The 23,959-nt window shown below is 38.4% G+C and overlaps 1 protein-coding gene across 1 annotated transcript; it reads left to right on the top strand.

Annotated features, from left to right (window-relative positions):
• LOC136236748 (uncharacterized) lies at nt 1-14,348 on the top strand. The gene is made up of 3 exons (XM_066026991.1): nt 1-403; nt 6,917-9,591; nt 9,633-14,348. Exons 1-3 carry the CDS (start codon nt 1-3, stop codon nt 14,115-14,117), a joined length of 7,563 nt encoding a protein of 2,520 aa, XP_065883063.1. The 3' UTR covers nt 14,118-14,348.
• Nucleotides 14,349-23,959: the final 9,611 nt, after the last annotated feature.

Genomic DNA, 23,959 nt, shown 5'->3' with positions numbered 1-23,959 from the left:
ATGGCGCAGGGATTTGACAGCCGTCTCAACAGTTGGTGCAAACAAGGAAAATACCAAAAACTACAAGAGTTTATTACGGTGCACAAGGATTTCCCTTCAAGATGGTTGGCATATCGTAGCGGACTGTTTGGTTATACACGGCTACACGAAGCAGTAAGCAAAGGCCACTCGGAAGTGTTGGCATTGTTATTGCAACATGGTGGTGACAATATGATCAATTATAAATGCGGTGGTGGCTATACTCCACTACATCTAGCAGCATCAAGTGGTGATGTGAGTTGTGTACAAGTGTTACTAGCTAGCAATGCAGATATATCCATCGTTGATGGATTTGGAAAAACGCCCTTACAAACAGCGGAGCTGATTTCTAAACACGCTGTTGCGAAGGTGTTGAGGAGTGCAGGTGAGGATGAATACCTGTACTGACATTTTATTGATTCCTTGTTATTCAGCTAGTCAAGGGGGTGCAGCTACTGTATTACAATCTGCGATCATGGTCTTACTTAGGCTTAGGATAACATGGTCTTACTTAGGCTTAGGATAACATGGTCTTACTTAGGCTTAGGATAACAGTCATGTTGTTTTCCCAGGATGGTAGCTAAATGCTGCTTAGGCCATCAATATTAAATTCCTTGTTTCCCGTCACTGCCCGCATCAATTTTTGGGTAGCTTCACCAAATTTTGATTGTTCCATTATAGATCACTTGAATGCACTATTTCATGATAAAAGAAGGCACAGAGTGACCAGGTTGTGAGGTAAATGCATTAGCTGTGCATATAAGCATAGCAAAAGGGTGGAAGTCCCTCAACTCTTGTTCAACAGGGTACATGGGTGTACTGTCCCGACAGCCTTCAAGATTGAGATACTCTAAGAGAGCAGTCAGAGACTGAAATAACAAGAGCCAACCTTATAATCAATAATCAACTTCTGCCCGCATCAGTTTTTGTTCCATTGGATGACGGGAAACAAGCAATACAATAACAAGAGTACATAATAAAAATAGAGAGGGAGAGTGTCTAACTAGGACACCTTCAGCCAAAATCACTGCGTATTATAGAGCATCCACACATTGGTAGAGCAAAAGCTTTACCTCATTCAACACCTATCAACAGATCTCTATCATCAGTAAAAGTGTTAATTTGTTCAAAGATCATTGTCTATTCAATAATACACAGTGATTTTGTACAGGCTGTATTGGAAGTTAGACACTCTCCCTCCCTATTTTTATTATGTACTCTTGATAATAATGGTGGCTTTAAGTGCATAAAAGACATGGCAGGTCGATGGGTCGATGAAAGTCAAAATCAAAACCTGATTTGACTGTGGTCACAGGTTATAGTACAGTAACTATAGGGTGGGATTTTAGTAGCCACCCACCTGTACCAGCTAGGTGATCTGAATCTGAATACGTATAATCTGAATATGTATGGCTAATAATACTCTAATAAAACTCTAATAAAACAATCAGGCACTACTGAGTCAGACACTTGCTGGTTAGACAGTTAGCATATGTATATGTTAGTAAATAAATATTGTAGCCAATCTTGTTTAGCAACCCACCTATACATGTATCCATAGTCTGCATGTTTCATCTGCATTTTGTATGAAAGACTTTATGGCTTTTACCAGACTTTCTCTTTTTATAAGATTCTCAGAGTGTGAAATCACATGTGGTCAAGGAGAAGTGATGCTGCATTATACAATGGTTATATAATTAGCTAGTTGTAACAGACTGTGACATTTTTTTTGCGTTTATGGATGACAAGTAAATCTAGCTGGAATGCAGTTTAGCACTAAAATATGATATGGACTATGTGCACATTTCATGGCCAATCTCCGTAATGAAAAATGATCTGTCCTCATGCTGTTTTGAAAAACTTTTAATCAACTAGGGATGTTCCCACAGAGTTGTAATAGCATCATTCATATAATCTTGTCTCACTGTTATTTTATCACTTGGTTCCCTACTTCATTTTAAAATTAATATACTAGTTTATTTAGCTTTTGTTAATATATGTACCTATGATATACATGTGGTACTGTAATATTGTACATGGCAGTTGTACATTAGGGTGACTGCTTTATTAGAGTATCTCGAGTGAGCCTCTGGCCTACATGCAGTTTCAAGGGGTGTGGTTGTCATTCCTTGTTTTCACCATGCTATAAGTGCAGCTAGACCAATCAATGGGGGCGTGGCTGCCATGCTCAATTGCAATATTAAAGTGCAGCTAGACCATTATGGGGCATGGTTGTTGTGTTCATCAGTTGTTGGGGGATGTGGTTGCCATGCAAAGTTACTATAAGTGTGCAGCTAAATCAATATGGGTCATGGCTGATGTGGTGAATTGTTATACACTTGGTAGATCATTAAGGGGGGGCAAGGTCATTGTACTCTGCTTTTGTAGTGACGAACCTATCATGTAGTTAGAGGTATCTGTGGGTGTCTAATACCCCTTTTTGTAAGTGCTTCTGTTGATTAAGTGGCATCTAAATATACTTCTCAAGGAAAGTGTCAATATGCAGGGCCGCCCAGAGAAATTATGGGGCCCAGGGCAAAGAGTTAAAGTGGGGCCCCAAGGGCAAGGAGGGTTCCACTCTGAATGCACAACTTCAGCCTAGCTGTAAGCTGAAGACCAAAAAAAAAAAAAAGGTCATTACATGCTAACAGTGACAATAGCTGCCCTCAGCAACTATATCTCCTTATTTATAAGCTTGTTACACTACTCCTCTGAAGAATACTGTGACTGCTCTATTAGAGTATCTAGATCTGACTGCTCTATTAGAGTATATCGATCTTTTAAACAAGTATTCAAGGGGCTCTTGATGGGGGCACCTGGGGGCCACTTTCAGACTGGGGCCCGGGGCAAAATGCCCCAGTTCCCCCCCGTGGGCGGCCCTGTCAATATGGAAAATTAATGTGGGTAAATTAGGACAGGCAGATAGGTGGAGATGGGGAACAGATCACATGATGAGCACAAATTTACTTGTAGCATGAATTAGAGTTCTAGAAGCTAATGAAGATCATCATATCAATACATTTGTTGGATCTTGCATCTAAATACCGTTTTGATAGCTTTCTGTTGAATTCTTCCATCAAAATGATAAAGATACATGCACATACTTTGATGCTGTCAATTGTCAGTGCATTATCTTCAAGTCACCATGATATAATTATCACAAGCAGGCTATTGTTGAATCATTGACTATTCTATTAGAGTATCTTGATTGAAGGTCCCCAATAAACATTTGCCAAAAAGGTACTTTGATGTAAAATCCAACAAGTTTATTGTTATGTTGAACTTTGTTAGTTTGTTCTTGCTCTACTCACTTCTTTTTGCATGCTACGAGTGAATTAAACTCACTTGATCTCTTGCTCCCAATTCCATTTTACCCATCTAATGCACTGATCCCACTCCTCACCCCTTTCATATGGCATAAGGAAGATGATGACTAGCATGATTGAAGATAAAAGAACACAATAGGCAGACATTTTTTCGAACCCCAAAAGACTTGCCAGAAGTTAGATAAACATAGTGGCTGTACATTGCATCATTTAGCCTTTTGACTGATCAGGCATACTGGCAGGCAGACCAAAAATAAGGTTTTGGTGATTTAGAAAAAGAAACTAATACCTGGTTTTGTGTAAGAGTGTTCTTGGTAGATTTAACATTAGAAAATGCCAAAACTCTTCTGTAAAGATTGTTTTTTTCACACAAAATATTTCTATGATTTTTGGTGGCAGCATTTTTGGGGGTATGGGAGGATCCCTACTGTACCGTATGATTTCTTTTTGCTGTCACTGTTTTGTTAGTTAATCTGGTAGTAGTTTGTTAGGAAACCCAGTAGTAGTTCACTAGGGCTTCAGAGTATACCGTAGATTGGGAAGTTTCCATGTTAAAAAGTTTTCAAATGTAGAGATGTTGTATGATATAAAATTAATTAATTCTACTGCAAAATTTTATCTGTAATACAAGTTTGCAAGTTACCAATCGTGATTGAGTACAATTATGTACACTTGTAAATAGGGTAACTCAAAATGCTTCCATGCAGTGTATTTTGCTATAGCTTTGAAATTATTACATCACAAGCTAGCACTGCTAGCCAGAGATCCCAGCTTTGTATACGTAGCTGCACCACACTGTAGCTACTGTGTTAAATGTCAAATAAGCTACAAGTATAAGCAAAATAATAGAATTTTAAGTTCGATTAGGGATCATAGGAATAGAAATTAGTAAAACAAAGGAGGTTGCTTACATCTGAAGATATGCGTACTAGTGGACATTAAATCACTACTTCAGTTTATAACCGCAACAGTGGATTATAATGGTTGGCCATCGGACATTTACCAACCAATTAGCTCGAAGACCACCCAGCTACTTACTGAACTGGTCAAGGATGGCCAATCACTTTCCCCTAAAAAATTTGATATACTCTAATAGAACAGTCAGTGACTCTAATAGAGCAGTCAAAGAGCTGCTAAAAAGGTGTACCTAAAAGGTCCAAAAAAGCAAAAAAAAAAAAAAAAGTAGTCTAGCTGGGGGAACCTGCACTTTTCAATGAAGTGCAATCCGCACCATTCTACCACATGTTCACACACTGTTTTGTTAGCTTCTAAAGAGGTTTATATGCATTGCAGTATATGACCATAATTGATATAGACAAAACATTAAACATCACATTTGGATAATTCCATATCAAATCATCATAATGTATGTGGCTTAACAATGTTGCAGTGCATGGCTGCTGAAGGAGTTTTGGGTGTCAAAATATTCACATCAGAACTTTGAAAATCCCAAAAAAATTTCAGGGGGGCATGCTCCAGCTTGGCGTGCTTACGCATGCTGCTAAGCATTGCCATACAATGTCATGACTTTAACCTGACATAATGTCAAATCAACAAAGACTAGTTATAATCCTCTCTGACCCGTGACTAATTTAAGGAGTAAATGTCTACTAGCATATCTTCAGGTATAGGTGACCTCCCTTGTTTCAATACCTTTTATTCTATAATACCTAATCAAACTTAAAATTCTTAATTTTCCCTTATGCTTGTTTGCTTACTGTTTTTGTAACATTATTATGACTGCTGAACCCACGCATACGCATTAGAATGGAAAGAATGGCACCAGCCGGGCTTATTGTTTTCACCCGAATGTGTGCTCCTAATATCAATTACCGAAATACAGAAGTGACCATTACACTTTGTTTTCAGCTATGTTCAGCCTGTTACGCAGCATTACAAAGAAACACTAGGAGAAAGACATCTGCAGTCAATCAGTCACAATGGAAAATTTACAAACAGATAGGAAGTCATCACAAGGCGCTATTGCAAACTGAAACCTTGCACTGTCAGCAAAAATAAATGGGACACAAAGGAGGACCCGTATAGCCTTAGTGTTTCAGGTTGTATTGAAGGAACTTTTGGGCTTGGTTACACCTAATCAATACTGCCAAGATGCCATGAAGGTACGTATCTTGCTGTGAGGCTGGTTTTTTAGGGTGATATTTATTGCCAGAAAATTCCAAACCCTCAGTTAGAAATTTTAGTATGCATGGAAATGAGTTATAGCTATATATTGTGGAAGCAGTAAAGATCAACATGTGTGCATGTCTCCAGCTTTCACTACTGGCTAGCACAATTAACAGCAGTTACATTTACTGCTTTAAATTATCAGCTACAGTGCATTTAATAGAATATTAATAGCTACTGTTCGCTATGTCGTTTTCTTTCATTATGCTCAGGTGATTTTATGTACGGACTTTTCAGTTATCTGATCACCAGGTGGTCCCTGGAGGTTCAGATAACTGTATATGCTCAGAGTATTAAACTATTCTCCATGCAGGAACCAAGTTTAACTATAGTAAACTCTAACCTGTCACCTTAACTACTATCAACTGCAAACTATATACATGCTGAACTGCATGTGTACTCTAATGGTAAGTTAAAATTCCTTTAAAAATTAGTACACACAACCATCTAACAGATACTATCTCAGAAAATCAATTTTAAAAATCTTCTAGGCTAGCATGTGCTGTACGCTTAAATAGCAATCAAAAATTCCCTCATATTTTAACTTTTTTCAGCTAAACCATTAGGATTTAAGTTCATTCTTTAAGCTGTACCGACCCTGAGCTGGCTTCTTGATTAAAGAGACTGGCGATTTGTGGTCTGTTTTTTATTGAAATTCTTTGTTCAAAAGATGTCAGTATGATATGTTTCCTAGGTAATTATGTGATTAGACACAGTTTCCACATCAGCTAGTAATCACTACATATGTGCCCTATTTTTGCAAGACTAGTATAGCGGTTTGACGTTATTCAATCAATTATACCTTTCAGTCACTGAAGCAACACCCACTAAATTCATTGGCATGTACTGTATTGGTGGTGTACAATTGTACCACCTTGACAGTTTTAGACTTGAGCTTGAAGAAGACTTTCTGAACTCGTGGAAGTCTCAGAAAGCATCCAACTAACTGTTATTTTCTAGCTGACTTTGTACAGGCTGTGCCAGCAAAGGTATTAGGGAAGAAAATCGTTACCCTTGGATTACAGGGTTCTGGAAACTCGGGAACAGAAGTAGGCCCAGCAGTATGACAGAATGATTAGTTAACTGTTTGAGTTTGTGACAAAATAGATTTTGGTTTTTGTATGTGGTTTTTTTTTGTGTGATAAAGATATCTTTTGCAAATCTAAACTATGCAAAAAAGTGAAGCTTAAAAAGGATGCAGCTTTCAAAGCCTGGGTAAAAAGATGTGAAATCAAAGGTGGCAGCCAAGAAATAGCTGCAATGATGTTAGTGCATAGCAATTTATTAGCATCAACTTCTTGGCCGCACAACACTACCATGTATATTGATTTGTAAATCATTTATTGTTGTGTTGTATGTATTTAGTGATGCTTCTTTTTTTACAGAAATTATTAAAGAGGTAAGAAATGATGGCCCTAGACTCAATGAGTTACTAAAGACACCTCTCAACCAATTGGAGAAAAGTTGTATTGACCGTGCTCTGATGGCTGCTGTAGAGAGTGGTAAACATAGTAATATTGGAAAATTGATTCTTCGTGGAGCATCAAATATTGATGAAGCTCTTGAAGAGAGTCGTGGACTGAGGAAACACAAAGTAACTGCAACTCTTCTCATTATCAAAGCAGCTATTGAGAATGACAAGATCCTTGTTCTGAAACTGTATGATGAGAATGTGCAAGGATTAGACACTAAGGTACCATTGACTGAAGCGGATGATCTTGCTGAACTTCAGCAGTTTGTACGTAGCCACACCATTGAAACAGTGATGCCCATAGAAATAGCACGACGAAACAGTGCATCGGCAGTGAGAGAAGAGCTTCTGTTAAGAAGAGGTGTCAACGAAACGAGTGGCACTGTGCTGTGGTATGGCCTCCGTCTGACCCAATTGGAAATTTCATGGTTGCAGAATATCTACTGGGTAAAGGAGCTAAAGATAGCCCGTAATGAGTTTACTTCACTCCCATCTGAAATGGGTGGTTATCTGAATCGGTGCACTAATCTTGAATTGCAGTGGAACAAGCTACGTGAAGTTCCTTGCTGTTTGTTAGAGCTGCCTAGCATTAATGAATTAAATTTGTCACACAATGATATTGAAAAGATTCCTAAAGTACCAGAATGGTCTTCTTCTTTATCTATACTTGACTTGTCTTATAATCGTCTACGCAGCTTGCCTAAGTCTATAGTGGCTCCTAACTTAAAGAATCTGAACATCAGTAACAATCAGTTTCACACAGTTCCTCATTGTGTCTGTTCGTTTACTGGTCTTATTACACTCAACATTGCATACAACTCTGAAATACTGGCCCTTCCAAATGAGCTAGGTCGACTAAAGAATCTGCTAAATCTTAACTTGGATGGACTTGTTGATCTAAATGATCCACCCAGAAGTATCCGTGGTACTACTCTTGATTGTATCAACTACTTGAGAAGCCGGTTACTCAGTGCTCGTGGCTATTACCACATGAAGTTAATGCTTGTTGGCAAACAAGAAATGGGGAAGTCTACAATTGTCGCTCGATTGCAAGGCCAAGAAATTGGCAATGAATCCACAGTTGGTGTAGATATTAGTGAATGGAAATATACTCCAGCATATAACAAAAAGACCTTTTACTTCAGTATTTGGGATTTTGCAGGCCAAGAAGAGTATTATGCTACTTATCAATGCTTTTTGTCTAAGCGATCCCTATACTTGCTAGTATGGAATGTCACTGAAGGAGATGCTGGAATTGCTGATCTAATACCATGGCTCAACAACATTTCTGTACGGGCTCCCAATTCTTGTATGATTATTGTAGGCACTTTTCTTGACAAGGTGTCTGAAGAAAATCGAGGAAAGGTTAGTGATCTTCTGAGAAAAGTTCAGAAACTTGCTGCACAGTATCGACGTCTGAGTATCACCAAAATCACTGCAGTTGGTTTACAGGGTCAGTTGGAGAATGTGGCAAAGTTGAAGGATGATATCTACAATGCAGCCGAAGAGTACAAGATAGAAAATCAGCATGTAATGGGTTTTGAAATTCCATCCAGCTATCATGTTCTTATGACTACTATCCACCGCAATGTGAAAGATGGAGCACATGAACCAATCATGCATGCTGCAGACTTTGAAAAAATGGTGAGGGATCTGAATCTTGTCGACCTTCAAGATGACAAGGAGCTTTGTACAGTTACACGCTTTTTACATGAAGATGGTGTGCTACTACACTATGAGGATCGCAAGCACAACCTTGACGATTTGTATTTTGTTGATTTGAGATGGCTATGTGATCAGATGTCTACTGTTATTACTGTCAGCCAAAGAAACCCTTATGTAAAGGAAGGAATTTTGCACAACAAATATATTCCTCTCTTATTTAAAGATGAGCGTTTTCAAACTAAATACTTTCAACAGTACTTAACCTTGCTAACCAGATTTGAAATTGCTTTACCACTGGACAAAAGAATTCTAATCCCTTCATTGTTACCTGAGAATCGCCCTGAAATCGTAAGCGAACAGCTGCCAGATTTCAAGCATTGCTTTAAGCGCTTCATAATTTTTCGTCCTTCAGTTAGTAAAGGCAAGCCCTATCGTTGTCCAACTTCTTCTGGTCTATGGAGCCGTCTGCTGTCACGTATAATGAGCAATATCAAAGAAGTTAAAAATATACTAAGTGAGTATGTGCCAGTTAAAGAAAATAATGTTGTCATTTCAACAAATATTCTTTTGAAAAGTAACACCACTGCTCTCAGCAGTGTTTTTGAAGATCCTTCAGTAGAACTAGAATCAGTAGATTATGTCTATTCTGATCCTACTTCAAATGTGTCCTCTAATCAATCTGTAAAATTAGAAGTAGGATCTGTAGAATGTTATATGCCATCAAAAGCACATAAAAAAGTGGTGACTAATGGAAATTGGCAACTAGAGCACCATAATAAGTCAGTTGATGTAGTTCCTAATGAAGGTCATGGAAACTTGGTATACTGGCGTACAGGACTGTTCTGCAATGTCAATAAATTGTGTTTCATTATTGAATCTTTGGTGGATACCGTCAAATGCCAGGACAAAGATGGCATTTTAATAGTGTGTTCACCTACACCAGAAGGTCGTAGAGTGTTGGTCAGTTGATTGATTATGTAGAGCAGTTGATTTCAGAGTGGTACCCTGGACTTAAAGGGGAACTTGACCACATAGTTCCTTGTCATGAGTGTATTAAATCTGGAGCTGCTGAGCCATATGAATTTAAAGTAGATGAACTGTTGCATTTGATTGCTGATCACAAGTTGTCCACAGAGTGTGGTGTATGCCATAGCACGCAACAACTAATAGACCTTGTCCCAGATTTGTTGTTAACTGATCTTAATGCAGAATTTCTCCTTGATGCCAATGAAGTTATTTACAAGGAAGAGAAAGATAGTTTACTGGGTGAAGGGGGATTTGGAAAGGTTTATCGTGGAAAGTACAAGGGTCAGTCAGTTGCTGTAAAACTGTACACTGCAATGGAGAGGAAAGAGCTTCGATCAGAAAGTATTATTTTACAGCAATTGCACCACCCATGTCTGGTTTGTATGGTTGGAGTAACACTACACCCTACAATGTCACTAGTACTAGAGGAAGCTCCTCAAGGGTCACTACAGGTTTCATTAAAAGAAAAAAGAGCATTTCCAAGAATTGTTATGTATCGTATTGCTATTCAAGTATCATCTGCACTACATTTTCTTCACAGCATCAACATCATTTACCGTAACCTAAAAGCAGAGAATGTATTGTTGTGGTCGCTGTCACCAGATCATTTGATAAATTGTAAAGTGACAGACTTCAACATAGCTACACAGGCTGACCCTGGAGGATCACGAGGTCTTCGTGGTACCAAAGGTTTTATTGCTCCTGAAGTTGCTCATGTTAATCATTTAAAGGAGCGTTCTGTTTATGATCACAGAGCAGACATATTTTCTTTAAGCATGTTTTTTTATCAGTTGATAGCTCGTCGTCTTCCTTTTGAGAAGGTGGATGCAAATGAAGTTTATAAATATGTAGAAGAAGGAAAGAGACCACAATTAGAAGACATTCCAGTAGCTGAGAGTGGTCTGTTCTATATGACACGTATCATGAAACTGTGTTGGGCAGGTAGTCCTAATGAACGTCCTGGAACTGAGGAGATTATTAAGTGTCTTAGTGCCCCTGCAGTGCAGCTTGCTATGAGTGTCATACCTTTTAGCAGTAAATATTCAATTCGTGAAGGTTGTATTGTTACCTCAATTCATAGCAGAGAAATTCAACCAGAATCTATCCCCAGTGAGCTGTGGATTTGCTGTGATGGAGTTGAAGGGATTGAGTTGAGTATCTTTAATGCAAACACAATGGTGAAAGTTGGCAAACACTTTGTGAGAGAAAATCAGGTGCACTGTATGAAGCAGTGTGGTGACCACATTTGGATGGCCTCTAGGGCTGGTTTGGAATATGGAGTGGTGGACATCTTTAACAAGAACACTAAGGACTTGGTACACAACATCAAGATGAGAGAAAATGCTGTTTCTTGTATCACCAATTCTGACCAGCTAGTGTACATGGGTACAATGGAAGGTTTCTGCTTTGTTTTTCCCATGGATGCGCAATCTATTCAGAGTAACATTATGCCAAAACGTAAATACATTTCGGAGCACTGTGTTGATGGAGTGGTGTTTACCAAGACCTGCTTGTGGGTATCCACTTGTAATCAAATTCATTTTCTACACCCTGACAGTCTTGACTCAGACGGTGTGGAAGAGAGAACAAGAAATACCCAAGCTTTTGTTGGGAAGATGCAGTTATCAGACAATGAGGATCAGGTGTGGAGTTCTCACCTTGGAGGTGTGATAATGTCATCATGGAATGCTCACCAACGTGTACACTTGTGTGATGTTGATGTGGGTGTTATAGCTGAGGAGAAGTGTCATGTTGGTGATCCTATAGATCAAATAATCACTGCCATGTGTACTGGTCTTGATACAATTTGGATTGGGCTAGCCAGTGGACACATCATTGTGTTTGGTATGAACCCTGTTTCACCAGGGAACCCTCCAGGTGAATTGCTGACATATTTCAAGCCTTACAAAAGCTTCATATGTTTCCTTGCTGCCGCTAACTACCCTGGTCCTTGTCAAAAGGAGGAATGTATGATGATCAGTGGTGGAAAAATGTACCAACCTGATGACAGCTTCAGGGAATTACCAGATTTTGCTCATAAGGATGAGAATGGCCAACCTGTAGACACAGCTGGTGTTACTATTTTGTGGGAGGTACTTCCAGCAAAGTACATGCGACAGGTTCAGTACCTCAGTGAGGGCACCTCGTATCTGAATTATTCTCGACTTAAGGAGACCATGATCAATACTGGCTTTACTGAGTCCATGAAGGACTATTCATCTTCAAATTACCAATTGTACCATTCTCGACTTAAGGAGACCATGATCAATACTGGCTTTACTGAGTCCATGAAGGGCTATTCATCTTCAAATTACCAATTGTACCATAAACAAAAATTCACTGAAGAACAAGATGTTGTCCAGCTGTTGTTAACTGTTTACCCTAAACTTCTCCTTGATACAAACGAAAATGAGATTAAATGGACTGAAGGAGCATGTCAAGGATACTACAAGGGTAAACCTGTAACCATACAACTCTGTACTTGTGAAGACAGAAACAAGATCAAAGGATACTTGAAAAGGCTACATATAGAAGGGAACATCATCAAGCAACTACACCATCCTTGTGTGACACATTTGTATGGGATAATTGCTCAGCCTACAATATCATTCATATTGGAGGATTCCCCTCATGGCACTTTAAAGCATTTCTTATTGAAGAAACAAAGGTTCATGCAGAGAATTGTTGTTTATCGCATTGCTATTCAGGTAGCATCAGCACTTTCTTTTCTTCGTAATACAAATATCATTCATTTAAAGTTAAGTGCAGAGAATGTATTGTTGCTATCAATATCACCAGATTGTTCGATTAATTGTAAAATTATTGCTTTTAACATTGCTGGTTCATTACAATCACAACGTGACCAAAATGTCAATACTTCTAGTCTTGTCGACTTGGAGAATTATAGTAATTTCCTTAACCAATTGCTAGTTCTTAGGAACCACCTGCAACTCTATCATCTTGATCCACCACCTAATTCTGACTTGTGCAACATGTTGAGACTTTGTCAGTCACACAGAGTTATCAGTAATCATGAGCAAATTATTGAATGGTTAAGTGCTCCCTTTTGGCAGTTAATCATGAGTGTCATTCCTATCAGAGGTAACCATGCTACTTCCAGTGGTTGCATTGTCCCCATCAGTAGAGTCGAATCAATGCTAAAACCCACCATTGATCTGTGGATATGTTGCAATGGAGCTAGAGGAATTGAATTAAGCATCTTTGAAATGGAGAGAGTTAATAATGTGCAACTAACAAATGTCCAGTTTAGTTGCATGCAACAGTGTGGTGAGTATATTTGGATGGCTTCTCAAAGTGATTGGGATGACGGTGTGGTCTATATCTTTGACATGCAAATAAAGAAACAAATACAGAAAATACAAACCACTCAATGTATTGTATCTTGTATAACAGCTAATTCTGACCATTTAGTGTACACTGGTACACAGGAGGGTTACTGTTTTGCTATTCCCATGGAAATACAGGCCATTCATAGTGACATATGGTCACATGATCACAAGTGTGTATCAGAATATTGCATTGATGGAGTTGTACTAACTCAGACTCACCTGTGGGTATCTAGTCATGATCAAATTTATTTCCTGAACCCCAACACTCTTGAAGTAGAGGGTGTGGAAAAGAGGACAAAGAACAAACATGCTTGTGTAGGGAAGATGATGTTGTGTGATAATGGGGATGAGGTGTGGAGTGCTCATCTTGGAGGGGTGATAATGTCATCATGGAATGCTCACCAACGTATACACTTGTGTGATGCTGATGTGGGTGTTATAGCTGAGGAGAAGTGTCATGTTGGTGATCCTAGAGATCAAATAATCACTGCCATGTGTACTGGTCTTGATACTGTATGGATTGGTCTAGCCAGTGGACACATCATTGTGTTTGGTATGAACCCTCCAGGTGAAGTACTAACATATTTCAGACCTTACTACAGTTATGTACGTTTTCTGTCTGCTGCCAACTACCCTGGTCCTTGTGGGAAGGAGGAGTGTATGATGTTGAGTGGTGGAAAATTGTACCAACCTGATGACAACTTCAAGGAATTACCAGACTACCCACATAAGGACAGAAGGGGTCAACCTGTAGACAATGCTGGTGTTGCTATATTATGGGAAGTATTACCAGCCAAGTATGTACGTCAAGTACACTACCTGAGGGATGGTAAAGCATGGTTGAACTATGACAGACTGAGAATGGCAATAGAAGATACTGGGTTCACAGAGTCACTGAAATACTGCAAGTCGTCCGCTGGTATAGACCCAACACAAAATGATGTATTAGACAACGGTACAACTGATCATCAACAAGATGTCAAAGAACATAATGTTGATACATTACATGATGACGCTTCTATGAACTCAACTCGTATACACAATGATGTTACTTCACTATCAGAACAACTATAAGTTAACCTTCCCATTGGTGAACAGCTGAACTAACATGTAAGAAACCAATTACTATAGTTTAGCCCAAAGGGGAAGGGTTTGTAATAGCTAATCCTGATTATTATACTGTATTTTGTAAATCTGATTCAGCTGAAAATATGTGCAACTTTTTGTATTGCTTTATGTGTGTTGATACAAGACTTGCACTTACATACATGGTGTGTATGTTTCATACTTTAATATTGCAACACAGTATAATAATTATCTTATATTATGTTCACGTTGAGCTGAATCCTCAAAACATTTAATAATACGATCTTGAAATTTGGCTAATTTGTAGTACTGCTTGACCCGCTAAAAATATTTCAAAATCTTTTTGTTCAAATGTTTGGCATAATATTTACGGCCAATCAAAATTTTCACAATAAATTTCCTATGGGGAAGTCATAAGTACAGTGTCCATTACAGCCTTTTCCTGAACTTGTAAAGGAGCCAAACCATATGTGTCTGTTGTTGACCCCTTAACTGTTTGTTACTCATCTGGTTGGCTGAAATGTTAACTCTGTTGAGAAAGAATCCACTTTTAATTTTTAGCTGTTTTTCAGGATTCAGCTCAACATGAACATACTGTAGTTTATAATTTCTTTTTCACTGCCAATGCAGCTTCTCATTTATTTTAGATACAAGCAAGCTATCATATTGCTACATTAGTTTTGCTTTGCTACATAGGTGGCGGAAAGGGGGGGGAGGGGGAGGGGGGGGGGCTAGGGGGCTAAAGCCCCCCTTCGGTCTGCTGAGGGGGGGCTTAGCCCCCCTTCAGAATGATATCACACCGAAATTATCTTTCTTGAAGACCGTGATAAAGATCGATATACTCTAATAGAGCAGTCACTCTAATAAAGTAGTCAGTGTGCAGCGAGCTATGTAGGGATTTTTATGTAGTTTATCAGCTAGAAATGGTAGCTGGTGAGGTGGAAAACTCTTGTCAGTTGGTTGTGACCTTTTTTTTTTTTTTTTTTTGGTCTCACCTTACCAAACTATAGAAATAAGTCTGGGTCAGCCCAGCGGAGCCCCCCCTCATATCAACTACTTCCTCTGCCGCTGCTTTGCTAGTTATGATGTCACCAAAAACTATCTGAAACTTGGCTACTATTTGTCCATGCAACCTTTGAAGCCAGCTGCAGGTGTCAGAAGATATAGCAAGTTACTATGTCTTTATAGCCGGTGATAAATAAATTTTAAAGAGTCTGTTACTCTATGACTATATAATTATATAGAATACACATGGTATTTCAAGTCTGCTCTGACGAAGTTGTGTAGAAAACCATTTTCAGTGTTAAAAGTTGACTGTTAGCATGTATAAAGGTATAAGTGTGTGGTTAGAGATACTTACACCCACATCTGTGTTAACAGTGAAGCTCTTCTAAAGGAGCACATATGAGCAGTATTCCATATTTTGGCATCATGTTATAGAAAACCATTCAGTGTCTGATATTACTGAATAGCTACCTCCTGATTCTATACATGTGGTCAGCATGTGTGCCTGTACTTATTGTACAATATAGACAGATTGTTTTTTTAAAAATTGTATCACTACACATGTCTCACATCAATCTGTATACATAACAGTTCATACACACACTTATAGCATACACTGATAAGTTGAATAATTTACATGCCAGTGTATTATATACATGAGCAACCTGCAAACTTCACACATCACCTGATTCACCTGAAGTGACAGAATAATATTGTGATGATCTCAATACATATTAATACTGAGGGAGATGCGGTATACTATTTTGAGACAGTTACATGTTATATGCTTCATGGTTTTTCCATGAGCATTCAATTCTTTAACAATGTTTTGTCAAAATGGTCTAACAACAATACTGGCCAATTGTCATTTCAGTGGTAGATTTAGGATTTTTAAAAAGGGCCCTATAGGCATTTCTGAAAATACAAAGTTTCAAATGCTTACAATATAATGTTTTACTGTGTATGCTATTGCGTTTTTCAATACTATACACACATTACTTGCAATGCACAAATAGCCTACCATTATACCTTTAACATTTTTACAATTAAGTAACATTACACAAAAATAGTGTGTGAGTGATACTTATTTTTATGTAACACGAGTATATAGCTACAAGTACAAAGAAAAATTGGAATATTATGTTCAATTAGAAATAAAAAGTAGTGAAACAAGGTAAGGTCAGATATACTTGTGGATGTTTAATTATTGCTCTTTGGTCTAGGTACCTATGATCCTTATAAGCGAACATAAAATTCCTTGTACTTGTTTGTTTTCTTTTTATAACATAATTATGACTGGTGAACCTGTGAATACTGCACCTAAAGAAAGAATGACACCAGGGATATTATAAAAGTAAAGTTTATATCCAAATGCATGCTATAACAATCAATTACTGAATAGTGAAATGGTTATTACACTTTACATTACAAATAAAGAGTAGTACGAGAAGTGCCTCTGCAAACAATCCAGTCACTACAGAAATTACGGATTATTTCCATTATAAACATAATAGTCAACGAAGGGAAGCCACAATGCACTGTCATGAATTATCACTTTGCGGTGTTGCAAAAAGAAATAGAACATAAAGAGGACAAAGGTAAGTTCATGATGCATGCAGTATGTATTGTGGTATACTAAAAGGTACCTGTCAGGTTGAAGTACATCTAATTTATAACTATAGTATTTAAAAAAATTATAAATTTAAAATGAAGCAGGGATCTATGCAACAAAAGTAGTGAAACAACAGATGAGTGATGGTATTACAGCATAGCTGAGTGGGAAAGTCCCTACTTTGGCATTGAGCAAATAATTGTTATAGCTAATGTGCCAAAGTAGGGACTTTCCCACTGAGCTATGCTGTAATTACCATCATTCATCTCTTGTTTCACTACTTTTTGTTGCATAGATCCCTACTTCATTTTTAAATTTACAATTTTAAAAAAATACTAGTTTCTTTAGTTTTTGTTGTAGCACAGCTAGGTGCAGTGTAACTGTGACTGTTCTATTAGAATATCATACATGACTGTTGTATCAGAGTGACTGTTGTATCAGAGTGACTGTTGTATCAGAGTGACTGTTGTATTAGAATATGTATATCTCTAGTGGTGTGCATCTAGCTAGACCAATAAGGGGTGAGGTCATTTTTTTCACTATTAAGCAACAGCTAGATTATTAAGAGGTGTGGTCTCTGTACTCAAAAATCCAGCCTATTATGCACAAAATTATACTCTCGAAATCAAGATTATGCTCGAGAACTGGTTTATTAGAGTATATCTGCATTTACTGTATTTGAGTAAGTGACTGCTCTATTAGAGTATCTCGATCCCATAAAGTGTGAATAATCTGTAAAGAAATAGTAAAAATAATAGCACTGCAAGGTTTTGATATGAAATGCAGCAATAATGTGTAGTGTGTCCATGTTGTGCAGTATTTTAGGCATGCACATTATGCGTTTCATAATTAAAATTCTTGAAAATTGTCCTATTATGCTGGCATAATGCTTGATGCTTTTGCTAGCCTATTATGCTCGAAATTATGCCGGCATAGTTGGTGCAAGCCTAGCTATTGGAAATTTTTCAGGTCACACTGAAGATATTTTTGGGCTTGATAATGCCTAACCACTATTACCAAGATGTCATGAAAGCTATAGTGTTGTGAGACTGGATTTTGGTAAATATTGTTTTGTAAGGAAGTGCAAACCTCCATGATCCCTACTGCACTGTATGATAAAATAATTAACAACTGCATCTATTGCACTGCCCATAGGGGCCATGTGCTAGTGTATAGTGTACAATGTGTATAGCCCACAAATATTGCATGTAAACAAAGTCAAGGATAATGTGACTGCTCCAGTAGAACCTCTTCTTGCTCTATCATAGTGTATCAATCACATATATAGGAACATTTTAAGCTTAGTACCTCATTGAATGAAGCTATGGCTGTTGCTGAGCGCTACATGTATTTACAGACACGATATAGGTTACATACTACACTGGTAGGTAGTTTTGCATGAACAAGTGAATAGCATCTGTGTCAATGCTGATTGTACCTCATCGCTATGCACTGTCTACACCTCAGATGAAAGGAAACCACAAAGCTGTAATTCATGTACTGCTCTGACCACATGATATTGCCCTGTGATTAGGGCGATATCATCATATAGCCCTGGCCACAACTGTCTTTGATGCTGAGGTAGTTACAAAGCATCAGTTCCTTTTGATTGTTTATATAAAGCTGCTTAAAATATTGCATTGTGGATTTGAGTTTAACACGTTGGTTTAGTTAGGCTACGCATTATTTTGAAGGTAAAATAAGTGAGTCAGAATTGCATAGTTCAGTTACTAGGCATCACTAAATAAGTTTTCGCGTTACATAATATTATTACTTTTGTGGTAACTGAGTAACAAAATATGCTATAAAAACAGGTAATATAACTCAAGTTACTTGCAAATGTAATGCATTACCTAAGTAATATAGTTACTGTAACGAATCTAATATTATTACTACAAGCAGGGGCGTAGCCAGACTTTCAGTGATGCCAGGGCCTAGCTGTATAAATAAAAGACCTAAAAAGTTACTACCTACTGACAATGTCTCCACGAACATAGCCAGGAGTTTCTTAAAGGGGTTCGGATTTCAGGTGGAATGTTTTTGGGGGAAGGCCTGGGTGCTTCCTTCAGACCACGTCTGAACGAAAACGATGCACACAGAAAATGTGCCCTTAGGCAGCGACATTAAAAAGTGCTGTTTGTGCATTTAGCTAGCTAAAACCTACACACTGCTGTTTATGCAGCTTACAGAAACTATAAACCTATTGTAACTACTAACTTAATCTTGACAGCCAACTCCAAATTTTCTAGCACACGGGAACCCTCCACACTGACTCGAGTTGCTTAGTTCATAGTTGGCAATACTTCCTTCTGAGTATACATTATTCTCGGTCGGTCCTCCTGTAGATGGTCAGTAACTTTAGACTTGGTTTGTACTCCAATGTATTCAAGACATCACGTGCCCGAAACATGTGACAAATACACAAACCATTCATTAGATTAGTATACATCAACTATTCACAGTTTGTGCTCACCTGACACATGTATAAGACGACCACTCAAGTTTATTACAGCTGCTGCCTTGTAATGTGTCTACTGGTACCTCAACCAATCAACAGTCGTTCGCCATTTCCACCATGCATCACGTGCGTACTGATCACGTGATGCAATAGATTTCGATGATTTGCATTAGTCACAGTTCAGCATTAATGCAATGCGATGCTCAAGAGTAGTACAGAGCTACACTGATTCTCTGAATACTGTGACTGCTGTATTAGAGTACAGTGTGTATCTCGATCTAACTGCTCTATTACTATTACAGTATCTCGAATTATTGATGCCCGGGCCTGGGCCCGGGTTCTGGCTATGCCCCTGACTACAAGTAATGAAGGTACTAATCTCATTAGTGATCCACTGAGTAATTCCTAGCCACAACAAAGTCAATGAAGCCTATTGAATGAAGCTTATTCACCAGCTTCTTACTTATAACCAAGATTTGCACATTGCCCAACAACGCAATCATGTCATGTGATAAGGTGGTAGTTTCACACATGACAGCTTAAGGCTGTGGACACAAAGTAATTATGTAATATTGTTATAGTTACTTTATTTTATGGGTAATATGTAGCTGTAACTAAATAGTTCTGTTGCAAGTAATATGTAATATGTAACTAGTTACTTTTACAAAGTAACTGTCCCAACACTGTTAATTTTGGTGAAAAATGGTAACACTACAAGCTACGGGGGCTTCGATTTATTTTTGCACACTTTGCAAAAATTGCTATATAATGCAACCATATAACTCAATTGCCTCAATCTTTGGAACAAATGAAGAGCATGTAACAGTAGATTCACATACCAAGTTTGCTGTGAATCTGAGGAATATCCAAGGAGTTATGACCATTTATTTATGTAAAAAGAGATCAAACTTCTGTCATGGCTACAGGGTAAACCAAGTATAGGAATAACTTGAAAATTGGTGTGTAGATAGGCTGAACATCCTTTTTATAGTTTGAATAGCAATACAGTTCAAGCGACAAAGTTATAAAGCTAAAACCAAACAAGTGTAAAATTGTGGGATTGAGATGCTTTAATAGAGTAGTAGTCACTATGGGGTTAGAAAGGTGTACAAAAAATGTTGGAGGAAAAACTTACCACTGGGAGTTCGAACCAGGGGCCTCCATACCTAACACCTGCATCCTTAACCACTGAACCACTGCTATCTTGGCTGAAATTTCTGCTTTGTAAATGAAATTTCTAGTTTAAATCTGCTTATAATTAAATGTTTGTAATTTCATAGATCTACCAATAGAATTACTAGACTGTTGTAGAACATTCTATGTATGTTCTATTAGAAGACCTTAAAAAATGTGCACTCTATTAGAGTAATACAATAATATTATCAAATATTGAAATAAATCATGCAATGCAATACATTTATAAATCTGTCTTCAATAATCATCATTGTGTCTGCATAGAAAAGAAGAAATGTGAGTAAAAAAAACCCTCAAAGTCGACCATAGGCTGGCTTTATAAAGTACAAAAACAATAAAATCCACACAAAAACAGCCAAGCTGTGAAAAAATGGTGTGGCCTTCAAAAGTCTGGGTGAAACAAGTTGTGAAATCAAAGGTGGCAGCAAAGAAATTACTGCAATGATGTTATTGCTTAAAAATTTTAATAATGGCTATGTGTATTGTTAAAATTTATCAGCATTAACATCATTGCAGCCATCTCTTGGCTGCCACCTTTGATTTCACAACTTTTCTCACCCAGGCTTTTTAAGGCCACACCATTTTTCATAGCTTGGCTGTTTTTGTGTGGATTACTTATACCATGGCCATTCAGGATTTGTCTGATCAAGAGTCCATAAAATAAACTTTTTGTCTGATGTATATGACCACGCCCTTGGGTTTGTGGCCCTTGGGCTTGGGAATATATATATCAGGCAAATTCCTTGTGGCCCTGGTATAACATAGAGTAGTTATTTAGCACACACAGAGTAATTAATTAAAGCATATGTTATTTTGTTAGGTGTGCACTTGTTTCTGTCGTTAGCCAGAGTTGATAAATGCACATGTTTGAAGATGAGGCATTGCAATGAGCTTAACACTCAGAGAATAAACATAATTGATTTGTAGTAAACAAACTCCCCGAATTAAGGAGACAACAGAAAAAACCTCTATAATAAGGACAAAAAGTTTGGTCCCAACAGGTCTGGTTAATACATTCTTTACCTCTGAAAGAGGAAAACCTTTATATTACAGCAAAAAGTGACCAAAAATTCTGGGTCCCAAAATGTCTGTAATAGAGAGGTTCCACTGTATATTGTATATTTGAGACCAAAAATCTGCCTCACAATAATGTATATACTTGTAGCAGCTGGCTAGAAGCCATCAGCAGACATCATGAAGCCATGCTACAAGTGACAATAGACTATTAATTACACACACCTTTTCATGTCATAGGCAAACAACATCTGTTCATTGTCTTCGCTGTTGTATAAATGTTTTACATGTTCACATTGTTATCAGTGGTTGTCCAAGTCATCATAAGAACACGCTACCTTCACCTGCAGCCGATCATTCAAGACCTCGACACTCATAACCTACATTGGTGACCCTGACGTTCGTTACCTACATTAGTGACCCTGACGCTCGTTACCTACATTAGTAACCCTGACGTGCGCTACTACTGCTGACTGCCGAGCAAGAACATCAACTTCATGGCTCTGCTCTGCTAGCTACTGCTGGATCACACGGTGTCATCACACAGAACCTCTGCAGACAACGACTCACTGTTCGTAGCAGCTACGTTCTCAACAACATCGCAACACGTCCTGCAAGCTCCTGGTCACAGAGCATCCACTTCATCACCTTACGTGCGACTACAGTGTCACGACTCACCGACGCTCTTCCACGTCTCTCAACCGCCATCATATCACTGTCCAGCAATTCAAATTCATCACCCCCAGGTCTCCTTACCGGCTGTCATCGAAGTTTACCACCATTCAACGTCATCAACTCATCGTCACTACAACCCGTCAACGCTCTCAATCTACGCCATCATCACTGCAAACCATCAATTCCAAGCAACACACAATTATGTCACCACCTCCTCTGCAACATCGATACATCAACTCTCAACGGGCCTCCACCAACTTCAACATCGCTTCATCCAGCTACACCAACATCTCGACCGTCACGTTCAATTGCTACCTCCCATATGCTGGTCTTCTCATCACAGACTGTAGGACCATCCCCCGAAGGATCACCACCACCGACACCACTCCCAGCGTGCAAGCCAACATTATCCCAGCAACCATTTCCAGCCCCGCCCCATTCTACTGTCTACAGCTAACTTCACGTCTAGCATGCAAGTCACATGCATTGCAACTTCGCCATCGTGCATCGTGCCACGGAAGTCCATGCTATCGTTCACCAAGCTGTTCACTGGCAGGGGAGTACTGTAGCAGCTGGCTAGAAGCCATCAGCAGACATCATGAAGCCATGCTACAAGTGACAATAGACTATTAATTACACACACCTTTTCATGTCATAGGTAAACAACATCTGTTCATTGTCTTCGCTGTTGTATAAATGTTTTACATGTTCACAATGTTATCAGTGGTTGTCCAAGTCATCATAAGAACACGCTACCTTCACCTGCAGTCGATCCTTCAAGGCCACGACTCTCGTTACCTACATACTTTTATGGCACCTTAGCAATGTTAATAAAGTATAACCAAGCCCAAAAGTGCCTTCAGTGTGACCCAATATGCTTCCAGTAAGTTACTAAGAGATTGTAGATTTCTACAGACTGACTGACGAAACAGTGACCAGATACCAGCCCCGCAATACTTTCATCAGTGTCGTTTTGGCAGCATCCGTTAAGTACAGTCAAGCCTAAAAGTCTTCTCTAACAAGTCCTTTGGGTCACCAGATATACCAAAGGGAATGGAATTATTTGATAAAGGTCATCATGTTACTACACAGGTTGAATTTTACACTGAAGTGCTGCTCTAAAAACACTCTAATAGAGCAGTCACCCAGTACTCTAAATACTCTAATAGAGCAGTCAAGATTTTTTTTTAAAAATTAACTATCCCTCTAGGTTCTTGCAAGGTGGTTAAAAACCTGTGAATTTGATGAACTAGCATGGTATATAGACTAACTTGTCAATACTGAAAGCTACTACCTTCCACCATAAACATTAAAAAGTTTACACTATAGTGAATAAAGATGGTAAGGTTTGCATGGTGTTCTAGATAACTGACTTAAGAAGTAACATGATGGCAACAGAGTGGCTTCAATGAAGAAACGAGGAGGCTAAGGGAACTAACAGTTGTGGAGCCACTCAATCTGACAAGCATATATCCGTTCTTATTCTGAGGCTGCAGGTGCATCTTCCCAAGCTTACGCATGCAGGCACTGTCAGTTTGCTTTGTAAACCTCTTCATCTTTATTAACTGTTTATGGTTTGATGAAGGTAGTAGCTTTTATTTTATTGACAAATTGGCTTGTCTGTATACCATCAAATCCACAGACTTTCTGGCAGGTGTCTAGTGGAATAGTTCACAAAATCTTGCTGTTCTATTGGAGTATTTTAGTGCAGGTGACTGCTTTATTAGAGTTTAGAAGAACGATTCTGTAAAGTAAACACTTCTAACACATGTATTGACTTTATATCAGAAATTTTACACTAATTATTCCCATCTGTTCCTATCCCATTCCTGTTTCCCTAAAATTCTACTTATCCACATTTTTTTGCAAATC

The sequence above is a fragment of the Dysidea avara genome, chromosome 10 (genome assembly GCF_963678975.1).
Source record: "Dysidea avara chromosome 10, odDysAvar1.4, whole genome shotgun sequence".
Classification (NCBI taxonomy): Eukaryota; Metazoa; Porifera; class Demospongiae; order Dictyoceratida; family Dysideidae; genus Dysidea; species Dysidea avara.
This window is presented reverse-complemented; position numbering and strand designations above follow the sequence as displayed.

What these genes read in the sequence shown, in the direction of transcription:
- LOC136236748 (XM_066026991.1), top strand. Translation starts at nt 1, where the DNA reads ATGGCGCAGGGATTTGACAGCCGTCTCAACAGTTGGTGCAAACAAGGA. An exon ending in GAAGGTGTTGAGGAGTGCAG is followed by an intron (nt 404 to 6,916) that starts GTGAGGATGAAT and finishes CTTTTTTTACAG; the next exon opens with AAATTATTAAAGAGGTAAGA. An exon ending in ACAAAGATGGCATTTTAATA is followed by an intron (nt 9,592 to 9,632) that starts GTGTGTTCACCT and finishes AGTGTTGGTCAG; the next exon opens with TTGATTGATTATGTAGAGCA.